General features: G+C 37.1%; 3 protein-coding genes and 1 non-coding gene across 5 annotated transcripts; 2 read left to right on the top strand and 2 right to left on the bottom strand.

Annotated features, from left to right (window-relative positions):
• The first annotated feature begins 1,291 nt into the window (after positions 1-1,291).
• On the top strand, positions 1,292-6,137 carry wdr20b (WD repeat domain 20b). Of its 2 annotated transcripts, XM_052534534.1 has the most exons (4): positions 1,292-1,632; positions 2,692-2,874; positions 3,369-4,601; positions 5,572-6,137. In XM_052534534.1, exons 1-4 carry the CDS (start codon positions 1,375-1,377, stop codon positions 5,623-5,625), a joined length of 1,728 nt encoding a protein of 575 aa, XP_052390494.1. In that variant the 5' UTR covers positions 1,292-1,374; the 3' UTR covers positions 5,626-6,137. The 2 variants fall into 2 exon arrangements, with proteins under 2 accessions (XP_052390494.1, XP_052390495.1); XM_052534535.1 differs by lacking the exon at positions 5,572-6,137 and having other exon boundaries at positions 2,692-2,816; positions 3,369-3,508.
• Positions 6,138-8,548: 2,411 nt separating this feature from the next.
• Positions 8,549-12,425, bottom strand: mgat2 (alpha-1,6-mannosyl-glycoprotein 2-beta-N-acetylglucosaminyltransferase). The gene is made up of 2 exons (XM_052534537.1): positions 12,271-12,425; positions 8,549-10,226 (listed from the first exon to the last, which is right to left on the bottom strand). The coding sequence occupies exon 2, from the start codon at positions 10,017-10,019 to the stop codon at positions 8,667-8,669; it is 1,353 nt and encodes a 450-aa protein (XP_052390497.1). The 5' UTR covers positions 10,020-10,226; positions 12,271-12,425; the 3' UTR covers positions 8,549-8,666.
• Positions 12,426-13,032: 607 nt separating this feature from the next.
• rps29 (ribosomal protein S29) lies at positions 13,033-14,662 on the top strand. Its single transcript, XM_052534499.1, has 3 exons — positions 13,033-13,200; positions 14,342-14,441; positions 14,555-14,662. Exons 1-3 carry the CDS (start codon positions 13,139-13,141, stop codon positions 14,561-14,563), a joined length of 171 nt encoding a protein of 56 aa, XP_052390459.1. The 5' UTR covers positions 13,033-13,138; the 3' UTR covers positions 14,564-14,662.
• Positions 14,663-15,791: 1,129 nt separating this feature from the next.
• On the bottom strand, positions 15,792-15,874 carry trnas-gcu (transfer RNA serine (anticodon GCU)). Its single transcript has one exon. It is a non-coding gene; the product is annotated as a tRNA-Ser (tRNA).
• Between the last annotated feature and the right edge of the window lie 142 nt (positions 15,875-16,016).

The raw sequence follows: 16,016 nt of genomic DNA on the forward strand, positions 1-16,016 counted from the left end.
TGTGATCTAATGCACGGGACTTGGGTGTAGTATATTTTGTAGTTTGTTTGTTTGGGGCCCAGTGTTGTATTCTGGAACAGTCCAGAGGAGGCGCTGCACTGTTTCCAGCAGTTTCTCTGACAGAAGACAAGTCCAGTGTGTTTGACAGGCTTTTCCAGAAGCACACACTACACACACATCAGACATCTAAGATCTGATTTATCCTGTTAAACAGGTCATCGCAAAGTATGTTTTGTAAAGACGTGGAGGAAAATGAAAGTATTGTGAATTTACTTTATGTCTGTATTTATACAAAACTATTTTATTGTTGTTGCTTTTTTGTTAAAAAAAAGTACCAAGATTAAGTTGCAACTTTTTTTATTTTTTATGTATTTTGTATTTTTTTATGAGTAGCCTATGCTGTTGACTTAAAAATGTTGTGTATTGTGAATTTACTAATTATTATATTTGGAATATTCTTTCTCCAAATATGTAAATAGACAGAAAAAAATATTACTTTTACTCATTTTAAAATAGAAATCGGTGAATACCTGCACAAATTAAAAGAAACAATAACAAAACATAAATACTTTAAAGTCTTAAATCTATTTTTTGAATAATTTGTAATTGTTTATGGACATGTGTTTGTCTTATTGCGTTCTCTACTATTATTATTAGAGTTTTATTTATTATTGTTTTTGCTTATTATTGATGTAATTATGCATCGTGCGTCGTGAATATTAACTACGTTACGTGACGTTCGACGTATGTTTGTAACTCTTTTCCCATCTTTAATGACAAATAAACAATTCTCAAATTGTCTCGAATAGTTTTTTTGTTTTGCAATTGTGTTAGGAATAAGACACCCGCTTTTTATTTATTTTGTTGTTGTCATAGTATATTATTTTTATTTGTTGATTGCTATTTGTATTAGTTTTTGAGCATTCAGTTTTTTGAGCATTAATAATAAAAAAAAAACTTAACTCAGTTAAAAGCTGATTAACTTTATGCATTAGACATGTATGACTGAAACTTATATTTGACGTTCAAACTCATATTTGGTGAAAAGTAAAGAATTAATAAATAAATAAATTAAAAATTAAACTGTAAAAACGAACTGAAATCCGTCATTTTTTTGATTAATTTTGTCCAGAAGGCATTATAAAAAAGAATATTTGTATTTTATTTTAAATATATATTTTACAAATTCAAATAGCCATATTGCATATTTTCGCCTTTTTATTCATTTCAAATTGTTTTTATAATGCTACGATCGAACAGTGTTTTCTTCTGTATCTTCTCTCACTTGACTCGCGTGAACGCGCAGCGCTGTCGGACTCGCGCAGAGGAGGAGAGGGCGCGCGCATGCTCGTGCACGAGGCGGAATGAACGCTAATGTGGAAGATGGCGTCGGAGGGAGGTGGGAAGGAGTCGAACGAAATTAAAACTCAGTTCAGCACACGGGAGGGCGTTTATAAACTCCTGCCGAACTCCGAGTACAGCCGACCGAACCGCGTGTCGTTCAACTCGCAGGGCTCGAACCCGGTGAAAGTCTCGTTCGTGAACGTGAACGACCAATCCGGTAACGGCGAGAGAATCTGTTTCAATGTGGGCCGGGAGCTTTACTTTTACATTTATAAAGGCGTCAGGAAGGTAACTACATGGTGACAGCTCCTGGGACACTTTCGTCCGCTTTAAATTAGTTTATGTCAATAAAACCTAGACATGCATGTGCAAAAACCAATGTGCATTGGCCAAGAAAAGGGTTAGAGTGTGCAATGTGTGTAAAGAATGTTTACAACCCAAGTTCCATGTAAATGCAATATAAAACCGTAACGTTACGTGGATTCGCTGATTTCGAGCAGATCGAGATTTACGCATGCGGTTAAAGTGGGATGTTATAACTTAGTGCTAATACACTTTGCAATAGTTTGTAGACATTGCTTTGGAGCAGATCTAGAGTTATGTATACTGTTTGAGGCTTGCATTATGTTGCGAACATAGGCTGTATAAAAACAGGGTTGCGAAGAATGATAGTTGTTGTGTTTACAATCAAAATCAGTGGGTAACATGTATTATGTTGTATAAATACTGTTTAAAGCACAGTTTATGTGCTAATGCATCCTCAGATTTTAAGTTATGCATGAGGTTTTTTAATGTGCAACCTGTTGCATTAAATTAACAAAGGCTTTTGAGTGTAAACTTTTGTGTTGCAATACGATTGACATGTAAATGCATCCAAAATATCCTATGCATTCTGATTATGGGATAATCTGGGATTATGCGTAAAGTTAAGGTGGTTTACCAAATGCATTATTTACACTTTCAAAGTTCAGTGCATATACTAATGCATATTAGAATATAATATTCACTGATTTTTGAACAGACTTACATTTAATTTACCGGGGTTCCTCAGGGCTCAGTGCTTGGACCACTTCTCTTCTTCATCTACATGTACAGCAACACCGAGTACTTATTAGAAATAATTGATAAAACCTTGCATAAATCATTGTCATTTAATGGGACACTAAATGCATTCATATTTCAAACATGGATTGACATCTAGGTGTTGTTCAATTGCCAGAACTGATAGCTATATTTATATATACATGTGTTTATTAATTGATCAGTCAGATTGCACAGCATGCTCTCTTTAGTCTAAGATCATGCATATGAAGATGTTAAATTGCTGCTTATTTCTGATTTCACCAGGCCGCTGACTTGAGCAAACCTGTAGACAAGCGGATGTATAAGGGAACACTTCCCACGTGTCACGACTCTAACGTGCTGACCGCCACAGCGGAGAGCGTCTCGCTGCTCGTGGGCTTCTCTACAGGGCAAGTACAGCTCATTGACCCCATCAAAAAGGAAACCAGCAAACTTTTTAATGAAGATGTGAGTCCTGAACTTGATTCTAGGAACTTGTTTGTTTGTTTATTGCTAATTGTGACATCAGAGATCTGGACTAGGTGTGGTCTTTGGGTTTCTGACTGAAAATTACATTACATTTTAAATTAAGTAATTTAAGTTTTTTATGTTAAAGAAGATAAGCTTTATTTCTGCATAAATTAAAAAAATAATTTATATATTTTATTTAAAAAAAAAAATAATATATATATATATATTATAAAATATTATTTTAAAGATGCCAAATTTGAATGTCTTTATTATAAATTCTTATTATTTTTTAATTTTCAAAATTAAATCAGAACGAATAAATAAAATAAAAATATTTTATTTGATAAAAATGTAATATATTTAGGACCATTACGATTTTTTTATAATTTTTTTTTATTTGTATAGTTTGCAACAACAATTAAATGTATTTTTGCACCGTTTTTGCATCTTTTGTAATTATGTCTCTCTTTTTTGTTTCTGTTTTATAACAGAGACTAATTGAGAAGTCCCTGGTGACGTGTTTAAAGTGGGTGCCGGGTTCAGAGCAACTGTTCCTGGTGTCTCACAGCAGCGGATGTTTGTACCTGTACAATGTGGAGCACACCTGTGGAACGACTCCGCCGCATTACCAGCTCCTGAAGCAGGGCGAGAGCTACGCCGTTCACACCAACAAGAGCAAATCGGCCCGCAATCCTCTCCTCCGCTGGACGGTGGGCGAAGGCGCGGTCAACGAGTTTGCCTTCTCGCCCGACGGGAAGTTTCTGGCGTGCGCCGGTCAGGACGGCTTCCTGCGGGTGTTTTGCTTCGACACGGCAGAACTGCAAGGCAGCATGAAGAGCTACTTCGGCGGGCTCCTGTGCGTTTGCTGGAGCCCCGACGGACGGTACATAGTGACCGGTGGGGAAGACGACCTCGTGACGGTCTGGTCGTTTTCGGACTCCCGGGTTATCGCTCGCGGACGAGGGCACAAGTCGTGGGTGAGCGTCGTGGCGTTCGATCATTGCATCACTAGCGTTCAAGACTGCGAGGAATTCTGCGCGAGCGACGAAGACTTCCAGGACCAGGTGCAATTCAACGGAAGTCGCGAACGAGCAAATAGCGCGCAATCTAGACTATCCAATAGGAACTCTACGGATGGACGCGGCGTTAGCGTGACGTACCGGTTTGGCTCGGTCGGTCAGGACACCCAGTTATGCTTATGGGACCTTACAGAAGACATCCTGTTTCCGTTATCCAGAACCAGGACTCTTACGAACGCAATGAGCGGGGAAACCGGAACTATTTCTAACGGAAACAATAGCATGAATTCTCCTTTACCGCGGTCGAATAGTTTGCCACACTCGTCAGGCAGCAGCCCGAGCGGCAAACCCGCCAACAGCATCGTAGAAAGCGTCAACAAGTTCGCAACGTTAGCGTTGCACGAAATGCGTAAGGAGCCGACTCAGGAAAAGGAGCACAAACGCAATCACAGCATAAGCTACATCGGCAACAAGAGCAGCGACAAGCTCAACCAGATCATCGGCGCGCGAGCGGCTAAAACGCAGGCCGCTAAGACGCTGGGAACGAGCTGGTGTCCGCGCATGGAGGAAATCCCGCTGCTGGAGCCGCTGGTTTGTAAGAAAATCTCCCAGGAGAGACTCACTGTGCTGATCTTCCTCGAGGACTGTCTGGTCACCGCCTGTCAGGAGGGATTCGTTTGCACCTGGGCACGACCTGGAAAAGCGGTGAGTGTAGCGACTGCTCACTGCAAGTGAATGGGTGCCGTCAGACGAGAGTCTAATAAAAACATCCAAATAATCCACAGTCCATCAGTGAACATCTGGAGAAGACAAAACCTGAAACACATCCAGCATTAAGATGATTTTAACTCAAACACATAGAGTCTGTAATCCAGAATAACACTTCCTCCAGTGAAAAAGTGTTCTGGTCTGAATCAGGAGAGAAATCTGCACAGATCAAGCAGCGTTTAAACAAATCTGTGAGAGACAACAGCAGATGCACTTTTTCACTGGAGGAAGTGTTATTCTGGATTACAGACTCTATGTGTTTGAGTTAAAATCATCTTAATGCTGGATGTGTTTGGACTCTCATTCTGACGGCACCCATTCACATCCATTGGTGAGCAAGTGATGCAATTTCTCCAAATCTGACGAAGAAACAAACTCATGTACAACTTGGATGAACTGAGGATGAGCACATTTTTAGCTATTTTTTGGGTCTTCAATTTTTTTTTTTTATCACTTTTTAGTGTGCATTTGTGTTGTATTAGAGTTATGAGTTCTTCAGCTCATCGAAGCTGCTTTTATTTGATCAAAAATACATAAAAATTTGTGAAATAGTTTTTTAATGTAAAATAACTGTTCTTTATGTGAATATCTGTTAAAGTGTAATTTATTTCTGTGATGCTCCGCTGTATTTTCAGCATCATTCCTCCAGTCTTCAGTGTCACATGATCTTCAGAAATCAGAATAATATGATGATTTACTGCTCAAGAAACATTTCTACATTGTTAGCAATGTTAAAAACATTAATATTTTAGTAGAAAGTGTGATGCAGTTTATTTTTCAGGATTCACAGATTAAAGAACAGCATTTATTTGAAATAGAAATCTTTTGCATCATTATAAATGTTCTTTACCGTCACTTTTGATCAATTTAATGCATCCTTAACACTTCTTTTTTTTTGTCTCTTTAGGGCCTGTTGTTGTCCCAAAACCCAGCCAACTCTCCCGGCGGGACGGTCGTATAACCGGAATCCAAAATCAGCAAAAAATATGTATTTTGCATAAACAAATTAAGCCATTAAATTTTATGCATTATTTTCAATTAAACATGTTTTCAGCCAAACTCTTTAATTACTGTGATGCAATATATTGTGAAGTACGACCGAAAGTACCATGAGTTTAATTAAAAGCTGAATAACTGGATGGTTTTCACTACTGTATTACGTGAATGTTTTTCACGTTTCAAGAAGCTGTTGTCATAAATACAATGAAAACGAATGTTTATTTGGGGGAAATATTTTGTCCTCGGCAGGTTTTGAGAATCATTTGCACTAAATAATTAGGATCATGTTTGGAGTCTCCCTGTAAATGAAACTTGTGAGCATTTATTTTAATGTTGTTTCAAAGGAAACCGATTATTGTACAATGTGTAAATATTGTAAATTACAGCTTTATGACCGAATAATCACACAAAATAGAAAACAGTTGTATTTCTAATGAAGAGGAGTATATATATGTATAAATTGATCTTAAATAAGCCTATGTTTGACTCGTGTTTCATTATCAGATGGTTTGAACATAATGACTTTGTGCAGTTTTTTATATAATTTGGTGTTAAAGATTGTAAATGTCTCCGGGATCCAATCCTTGCTTTCTTGTAATCAGCAGGTTTTAAATTAGATTGTATAATTTCACATTTTTAAGAAAGAACAGAACAGTCCACAAACATTTAGTTCCAGTAAAAATGCATTGCACATTTTTTTTTTTTTATTCATTTCTGCATCATAAACTTTGGTTGCATTCACATCTTCAAATCTGGTCCCGCCTTTCATTTGCATTCTGATTAATTACTAATTAAATACTAATTGGCACTGAACTAGTATATGCATGGTGAGTAATTCGTCTTGTTATGAGTCTTAAAGGTCAAAATTAGACAACCAGGGCCGTGTTCTCCAAAAGCATCGTCATTTCCAATTGAACTCTATTGGGAACAACAGAACTTGCGACCATATTGGTTTAGGAAAATGCACTCCAAGTAGATATTTCCCTCTGAAAGTGCCTAAAATCCTGTTGTGGAAGCCTATAATCAGGATCAGAAGGGACTTATTGACTGTTAGAGCGTTTTCTTGAACTGAAAATCTGCAGAAGAGATTCAAACGTGGTACAAGTGTTAAATAGAGCTATTCGAATTATTCCATTAAGTCAAAATATTTAATGCAAAAGGGCAAGGGTGTAAAACATGGACACCATTTCTTTTATTATTTAAAGGGATAGTACACAAAAGAAGGATGTTTCAGCCTGTTCAGTTACAGCCAATGGGGTCCAAAACAACCGGCACCCATTGACTTTCATTGCAGACAAAAAAAAAAAATGGTTATGGCAATTCATTTTTTTTTTTTTTTTCACTGAAGACATTTTTTTTGGTTCGCATGGTTCATGACAAACCGAGAATAAAATATATCAAATGATATACTATTTTGAATTAGATTTTATTTTTATTTTGTAATTTAGTTGTCTTGTTATTTTTATTAGTTTTTTAATACTTCCAAAAAAATTAGAAAATAAAAGTATCCCTATATATATTTCTATATATTTTATTTCCATTAATGCTTATTTAATTTAAATAATTTTATTTTTGAATGGTTTTTGAGTCTTCAATAAAATGTTGAAGGTTTGCAATAATAACCCCAATTACATTCTCTATATAATTGTTGTCACAAACTACAGCTCCAAAGGCTTTATTTTCTCACTTTCTTAAATCTGTGAAAATCAGAGCCAGAGATCTGAAAGCCTGTGTAAATAGGACATTGCATCTATAAGTTGATGAGGAGTGTGAGAAACTCAATGCAATTTTAATGTCTTGCAAAAGCTTCAAAACCAATCTAATACTGCAACACGTTCAATACGAAGCACAACCTTACACCTTACAAATTAAGCAAATAAAAAATAGTTCATCTGCATATCAAAAACAGCCGTTGTTTTAGCATAACCGTAAACAGAAGGTGGATTTATGATTAAAAGTACACTTGTTTGTAGCGCTGTACAGTGTTGGGGAAAGTTACTTTTAAAAGTAATGCATTACAATGTTACATTACTCCCTAAAAAAGTAACTAATTATGTTACTTAGTTACTTTTTATGGAAAGTAATGCGTTACGTTACTTTCACGTTACTTTTTAAATGTGAGCAGGGCTTGATTGTTTTTAATATAAGAAGTTATATTATAGCAAATATAAAAGCCCTTCAACACCAAAAAGTGTAATGAATAAACCTCAGGCTGAAGGAAAAGTAAATTTGCGTCTGTAAACACAATAGAAGAAGGTTCGACACTCTTCAGCAATAAAATAAAACAAAACAATGAAGCACAATTGTGAGTTTATTTTAAAGTAATTTTAGCTTATTATTAAGGTTGAACTGGATCATCAAAGGTTACATTAGTAAATGAAATGGGATATGATACATTTGTTATTTGACATATTTAATTATTGCAGGTTGTGTCTTTTTCTGAGTTTGCATTTCACTTTTTTAATACTAAATTGTTTTTTTTATATTAATGCATATTCATTGAGTTTAGAACTACATCATGTTCAGACAGCGCATTGAAAATGTAACTTAGATATTTTCTTGTAAATTAAAAAGTAATGCATTACTAGTTACTTGGAAAAAGCAATCTGATTATGCAAATTGTGTTACTTGTAATGCGTTACCCCCAACACTGGCGCTGTATATACACACACACACACAAACACACACACACACACACACACACACACACACACACACACACACCCATAATTATAAGAAAGTTCATGCTTTTGCAGATCATTAAAAATCATACGTAAAAACGTCGTCTTCAAAGTGGCACAAAAAAGCTATTTAATAGTAGATATATGACAACAATAAACTTATTTTTCAGTGATAATACTTCAATGATGCTCATAATCACCAAATTCAAACGTCACATACTTTTTTTTATTTGCAATATCTCAATAAAACAGGCAATTTGAAGAAATAGTCCGTATAGAACTCTTAAAGGCTTTCGTTAGAGGATGCAAAAACAATACAAAGTCACTGCAATCGAAGGTAGCTCTTGCAGAGTTCGTGGTCCCTGATGTCTCCCCAACCTCCGTTTTTGACGTGCGGAGCCACTCCTTTGGCTCCGGAAGCTGGGAGTCTCTTGGTAATGAGCAGCTGTTTGGGGAACAACTGGTTCTTGCTGCTATGGAGGATGTTCTCGATCTTGGTCTTCTGGCTGGAGGGCATGCAAGCCGACTGCTTGTGGTGCATGCCGCAGTCTCCGGCGTGGAAGATGCGCGGCGCTTCGCAGACCATGACCTTCAGGAACGAGGGCAAACAGGTCACGGTCAGGTGCTGCAATGACCAATCCCAGTTATAGTCGTCGTAGGTGCAGAAGGCATCGGTGCATCTGAGGAGTTTCTGGTAGGCATCTCTGTCCAGCGCCATTCCCATGTTATGCTCGGTGGACTTCCATGCCTTCACTTCTACTTTATTGGCTTTGCTGGAGTATCCGACGTGTCCGTAGCTTCCCAGAGACAAGATGTCGCAGTCGGGACACTGCTCTTTCTTGAGGGACACCATGTGTTTGAGTAGATGGTAGAAGTCGGGAGCGAGGTAGTGGTCCTCCTCGATGAGCAATAAGAGTCCTTGGTGCTCTTTCAAGACTCGGACTCGATCCCAAACGAAGTGTAGCTTCCACCACCAATGGTGTTTGGTTTGAGAGAACTTGGCTTCCCGGTAGTGTCCGAAGGAGTCTGGGTACTCTGCGTTTAAGCAGCCTAGGGTTAAGGCGTCTTTCTTGGGAATGTCTCGAGGGCAATCTTTGGGGTCGTTCCCGGGGAACTCTTGAGGATAGAGTTGGATGCTGAAGGGGAAGAATATCTGAAGGACCAAGCAGAAGTCGACGGACGCGACTATCCGGTTGATTTCCGGCGACCAGAAGTCGTGGCTGAATATCAGCAAGACGTTCTCGATTCCTTTCGATTTCCTTAAGCTGTCCACCAAGAGGCGTAGGTATTCGGGACGGTTGTGGACTTGGACGACGACGACTAGGTCGTCCTTCTGGCGCGTGGAACGAAACTTCTCCTCGTTTCTTAGCGTCTGGTCGAAGTTGAGTTGAAAGACGATTCCTCTGTACACCAGAGTTGTGTTGTCCGTTTCAGATTTGGCAACTGGTTGTTGTTTTTCCGGAAGTGTTTCGTTGATAGTTTTACGTGTTACTGGGATCGTGACGTGTATTTGTTCTTGACCACCAATGCTACTCCGTTTCCCCGTTTCCGGCTCTTTGGGAAGCACGGCGGCGCTCGCCTTCTTCGGTTTCCCGCTATTCCAGACGGCGAATCCGCAGATGACCACCACTAGAGTCAGGATTACCACCTTTCGCTTGTAAATTCGGAATCTCATGATAGACAGGTGCCTCGCGGGACGGTCGGAGACACGATTCGGGAGACGAGGACGGCAGGTTTGCGATGCCAAAAAGGTCTGCGTCAGCAGATTGGGAACGAATCGTTATCATAGAAAATGCAGCTTATTCTTGGTCCTCTAATTCTGGAATGTAATCGAATGACGGCGTTTCCCGTAAGGCATTTTTCTTAGTGTCGACTTTTAAACCTGAGGAAAATAAGTGGATAGAATGATTTCAATTAGCATTGTTTACGTTATTTATTTTTTGCAAACTAAACGAACTTACGAAGCATGTTAATATTCATTGTAAGCAATGGAGTTTTAGTAGCTACACCCCCAAAAACTAAAAAAGTATTTTAGGACTAAATTTAAGATTAATGTATTTAAATTGCATATAAAATTTCCATATATTTGGATAACACAATTTCAAAAAACAAATAAACTTAATGTCATGCTATTTTGTCAGATTTATCCAGTTTATTTTTCAACTTTTTTAACATAAAAATAAAATGTATTTTTTAAATGCATTTATTGGAATTGTGTAGAATCAACCTCAATTTGTTCACTGTAAAAACTATGACATTTATGCAGTTAAAATATATGAACATTGTTGAAATATAGCTAGCTGTGGAACAAACAATATTGATTGTAATATATGTGTAATCTGTAAAACTGTGCAATCCAAATGGATGGAAATTATATATGCATCTTAAATTTAGGCCTAAATTTAAAAAATGCATCTGAAAGGAATCCAAATCATTTACGTAAAATGCCAAAGTATAAATAAATATAGCTCAACGCTTACTCAAACAAAAGCATTTAGTTCTCTTGAAACTCCTCTTAATGCAACCTATTGTTAGATCACAGTCAATTTTATGATCGAACACAAAATGCTGGATGATTGTATTTCAAATGCAGATGAGATTAATAGTACAGTATTACTATAAAAATGTGGCCCTGGATTCAACTAAAGTATAAACTCACAGGAGTCCAGACCTAATTACTAGTCTCAGTGGATTTAACCTGAACAGCCACTAATTAGAAGACTAGAACAGTGATAGTACAGATAATACAAAAATAATGTTCCCAATACAAAGAAACCATCCACAACATTCTGTTAATGTAAAAAGCTTCAACATGCAACACTCATGGCGTGAGATGCAAAACAACAACACCAGCGTGATGCTACACAGTGGACAGTGATCTAATGCATGCATGCATATTTAAAAATATGCCAAGGAGCTTTAATTTCAGGTTGCTAACGAGAATAAGAAGCAACATCTAAAAACTGGCTTCTACTCAATAACTAGATATTTGTGAATTATAAATTGCATGGTGCAAGGTCCTTCTGAATCCAGTTGTGAAAGTAATAATGATAATACATTTTATTTATAATGCACTTTATATTTCAACAAAAGACCAAAGTGCTACACACACACAAAGTAATCAAGAATTCTTCTAATAAACTGATTGTTTAATATCTGTACCTATTTCAATAAGATCATATATTTAAAAAAAAAGCAAAAAAGTGCAATCTACTGGAACGTTGATGCTTCCAACATAACAGTCTTCTGATTAAATGAATGCATTACTGTACAGATTATCATAACATTTATTTAAACTAATAATACTAAAGCAGTACTGCATTTATACCGCAATCTGCACTGAATCACCAGTACAAACAATCCCTATTTATTACAGATTTGTCGTGATCGGTGTGCTTTTAGCAGGTCAATGCATTGGTATTTTTAGGACCAAAAGCAGCAGTTCTATGAATAAACCTGCGGGAATACATGCATGTGCACGCGCATAGAGACACAATATTGGGGGAACGCGACCATGTTTACGCCACATTTGAATGACTGTCGACTAATGCAACTCTAGAGCTTAATAAAAGTGAGAAAGTGCAAAAATATGCACAGGCTAAAGTAAAAAAAAAAGGAATATGAAGCCAGCACGCAGGCATTCATTGCAGCTGCATGCTAAAGCGAGCAGCGGCGCGAGACAGAAAAAGCATTAAAGCCAAAAACATGCCATTGCACACATCACAAACTGTATTGCTTTTTTGATATTACTCGTTTTGGATGACACTTAATCGAAGCACGCGCGTGCATACCGCTGTGTGTATTTTGGTGATGCACTGGAGCACTGGTTAGCTTTGCTGCTATCGCTTCTTAAAGCGGAATATTAAAGAGCTGCCGCAGTCGGATCCACACGAAACACAGAATCACAAACAGAATCAAAGCCTCACCGCAGGTGCACGCATGTATGGCGGCTGTCATGTCCACATAAAAGCGCATTTTAATTGAAAGCGCGTGTCATGCTCCGTGCGGAACCAGAGGCTCCCACAGTTTCGTCAGACCCCCTGGGGGCTGCGTGACGTCACGTCTCACACACCAGTCTCGTTTTATGGTTAAAGAAACACTGGAAAAGTTAAAGTGCAAGAAACAAAGCTCATTTTGTGAAAATACTGATTGTTTCCAGACAGTACAAACACGTCTGCCAGATGTCTGTTAAAGATCTGGAAAGCGTCTGATGGCACAAGTACATCACGTCTATTTGACTGTATCTGCAAGACATATATTTTTAGTGTTTGTGCAACGTTTCCTATCAGGTGCCAAACAGACGTTTAGAAGATGACTTTAAAAGGATACTCCGCCCTTAAATGAAAATGTTATTAATAATTACATATTTCAGCAAATATGTGTTGGCTATATTTGAAAATATATTTAAAAAATAATAAATGATTTGCCATATGGGTTTATAATAAATAAAGTTATTAGAAATAAAGTGGCTTAAATTAACTTGTTAAATTATGAGCATAAAGAGACAAAAGTAACTAAATCTGGGTTTAAAACACTACGTTTACATGTGTGTAGATGAACACAGTGTGTTAAACACATCATATTATACATTAGACTATTTAGAACTATTCATTTAAAATGATATTACACTCATTGTTTTTGTTTTTATTTATGTTATGCACCACTCGACCGCTGAAGGGCGCCGTCGTCCGTGGTGACGCAGGAAGCGCCGCGAACCGCAGAAGGAGAACGTCTTTTTTTGCGCCTGCGCAGAAGCGCTTCTTCCTTTTCTTCATCCCGATCGAGAGAGACGAGATGGGCCATCAGCAGCTCTACTGGAGTCACCCGAGAAAATACGGCCAGGGATCCCGATCCTGGTCAGTTCTGCTTCTGTTGCGTGTTTAATGTGAAGAGGCTGTGAACGCGCGCTTGTGCGGCGTCGCGTGTCTGTTTAAAGTGTCTGAATGTGAAGCACATGGAGAAGATGCGCGGAAACATGGCGCGCCGGAACATATTCAACTATTCTACTTCCAGTCCGACGACTTTAATAGAAATGTGCAACTTTTATAGTGCCTCCCGTGTGTTTAGAGGAGTACATTAGTTCACTTCCAGGATAGAAATGTACTGCTATTTTACTCCGTGTCTTTCATGTCTTCAGTCGCGAAGAAATGAAGGTTTCTGAGGAAATATTCCAGGATTTTTCTTTATATAATGGATTCAACGGGCTGAGGATCAACTTAAAAAAAAAACTCTACACGTTCCCAGTCGAGCTATTAAAGCTTTTAACTAGCGATACGATCAATCATTTCTTAAAATAATTAGAGAAATTATGTAGTTTTTAAACCGCGAATGCTTAACGCATTACGTAGTGACGTTGGAAGTATCACGCGTGACGTAGACGGAAGTACCGTCCCATTGTTTACAAAACGAATATGCAAAGAAAGTACAAAAACAAAGATCGAACAACGAAGTCGGACTATTTCGAAGTTCGAGAAGAGAGACTGGCTTTTAGTGCTTCTTACAACGTGATTACGTCATAACCTGAAAAGTTTTCCTCAATAACCTTAATTCGCATCTGAAGAATATTCCTAAGCATTTATTCAGACTCGAGTTGTTTTGAACATGTATGCATATCTATCTTCCACTGAACATAAAATATATTTTGAAGAAGATTGACGAAAAACAATTCCTCCGTAAAGTGAGGGAATAAAAATACTCTGGCGACCATAAAGTGAATTAAATGACAGAATTTTCATTTTGGGTCGAACTATCCCTTTAAATTAAAGTGTGTATTTTTTTTTTTAATCTGATGATCGTGTCATCTTCGGTTTGAAGTTGAGTTGCATATAAACAATTGATGAAGTAATTTAACAAAATTGGTGTTCGTTAAAGCATTTCAGATATTAAGGCTCATAAGAGGTGCTTATTAAAGTAGTTAAATATCTTTTAAATATGTTTTGGCTGTATTTAGTCATGTTTCAATGTGCATTTCTAAGCTGTTCTTTCGTGTTTCTCCAGCCGGGTTTGCTCAAACAGACACGGTCTGATCCGTAAGTACGGACTGAACATGTGCCGCCAGTGCTTCAGACAGTACGCTAAAGATATCGGCTTCGTCAAGGCAAGTGTTCATGCATTTTAAGTGCATTTGAGTTCTGCATTTCTGTTTGTTAACTTTAAGATTCATCAAAAAAAACTCAAACCTAACTCTTCTTCTCTGACTTTGTTTTCCAGCTGGATTAAACTTCGCTGGACTTCCAGGATGTGGAGTGGAAGACACCGACCTGACGTCATGAAGTTCCTTTAGAACAGTCAATAAACATGCTTTGTTTCTGTTCAGAAGTTGCATCGAGTCTTTCTTCCTCATTCGGGAGGGTTGAGAGACGTTTGAAGTCCATAAACTGATGCGTTATAGATTCTAATCTCCCACAAATTTCATAAGCATTTAATGGAAAACACTTAAACATGGTTTTGGAAAGTAGTTGAAATAAAGAGGAGTTATGATTTGGTCGCAGACTTTTTAGCTGTAATCATTTTAATAAATTCAAATCCTAAACCTGACAAAGTTATGTGTAAACCTCACCAATTTTATATATATATATATATATATATAGTAAAAAACAGAACTTGGGCTGTCGAAGACATCAGTGTGGAACCAGGACAAGTGTTAAAGCACTTGGTTTCCACCTGTATTAACATAAGAACAATAGGAATTAAGTAGATAAATAACTAAACTCATGAACTATTGAATTATAATACAGACGTACATCAGAAATGACTCCAGTACTGAGCTAATAAGATGTTTGCTTTAATGTGTGCCTTGTATGTGGTTTTTAATATGTGATAGTAATGTCTATGTGGTTATTATAGTATATTATTGTGTAGTATGCTGTATTTTTTAATATATATATAATTTTTTCAATACACAGTGCTTTTCAAAAGTTTTAGATCACCAAGATTCTTAATGTGTTTTAAAAACGAAGTGTCTTCTGCTGATCAAGGCTACATTTATTTGATCATAAAAACAGTGATGTGACATATTATTACCATTTAAAATAGTAGTTTTCTATTTTAATGTACTTTAAAATGTAATTTATTTATATGATGCAATGCTGAATTTTCAGCATATTTTCCAGAGTCACATGATTCTTCAGAAATTATAATATGCTGATTTATAATGGTTGCTTTATATATATAAGAAATGCTTTTATTCAACAAGGATGTGTTTAATAATACAGATTTATATTGTTAGAAAACATTTCTATCTTAAATAAATACTGTTCATTTCAACTTTTTTCTTCAAATAAAGTTGAATAAGTTAATAAATTAAAAAAACAAATTTTCATGATTTCTGAAGATCATGTGACTGGAGTAATGATGCTGAAAATACAGCGGTGCATCACAGAATTACTTTAAATGGTAATCGAACACACAGTAACCATAGCAACAGTGACTGTTTACACCTAAAAAGTGTCGACGAGGATGGGATTCGAACCCACGCGTGCAGAGCACAATGGATTAGCAGTCCATCGCCTTAACCACTCGGCCAAAAACAGGGCAAAAGGGACTGCTATGGGTGGGGGAAAAGAAAAAATGAGAAAAAAGGAAGGGGAAAGGGAAAAATGAAGGAAAAATTGGAAAATTAGCTTGAAAAATTAAATAGATTTTTCTTTCAAACCAGTTTTTCACCTTTTCA

This window comes from Carassius gibelio, chromosome A20 (genome assembly GCF_023724105.1).
Source record: "Carassius gibelio isolate Cgi1373 ecotype wild population from Czech Republic chromosome A20, carGib1.2-hapl.c, whole genome shotgun sequence".
Taxonomy (NCBI): domain Eukaryota; kingdom Metazoa; phylum Chordata; class Actinopteri; order Cypriniformes; family Cyprinidae; genus Carassius; species Carassius gibelio.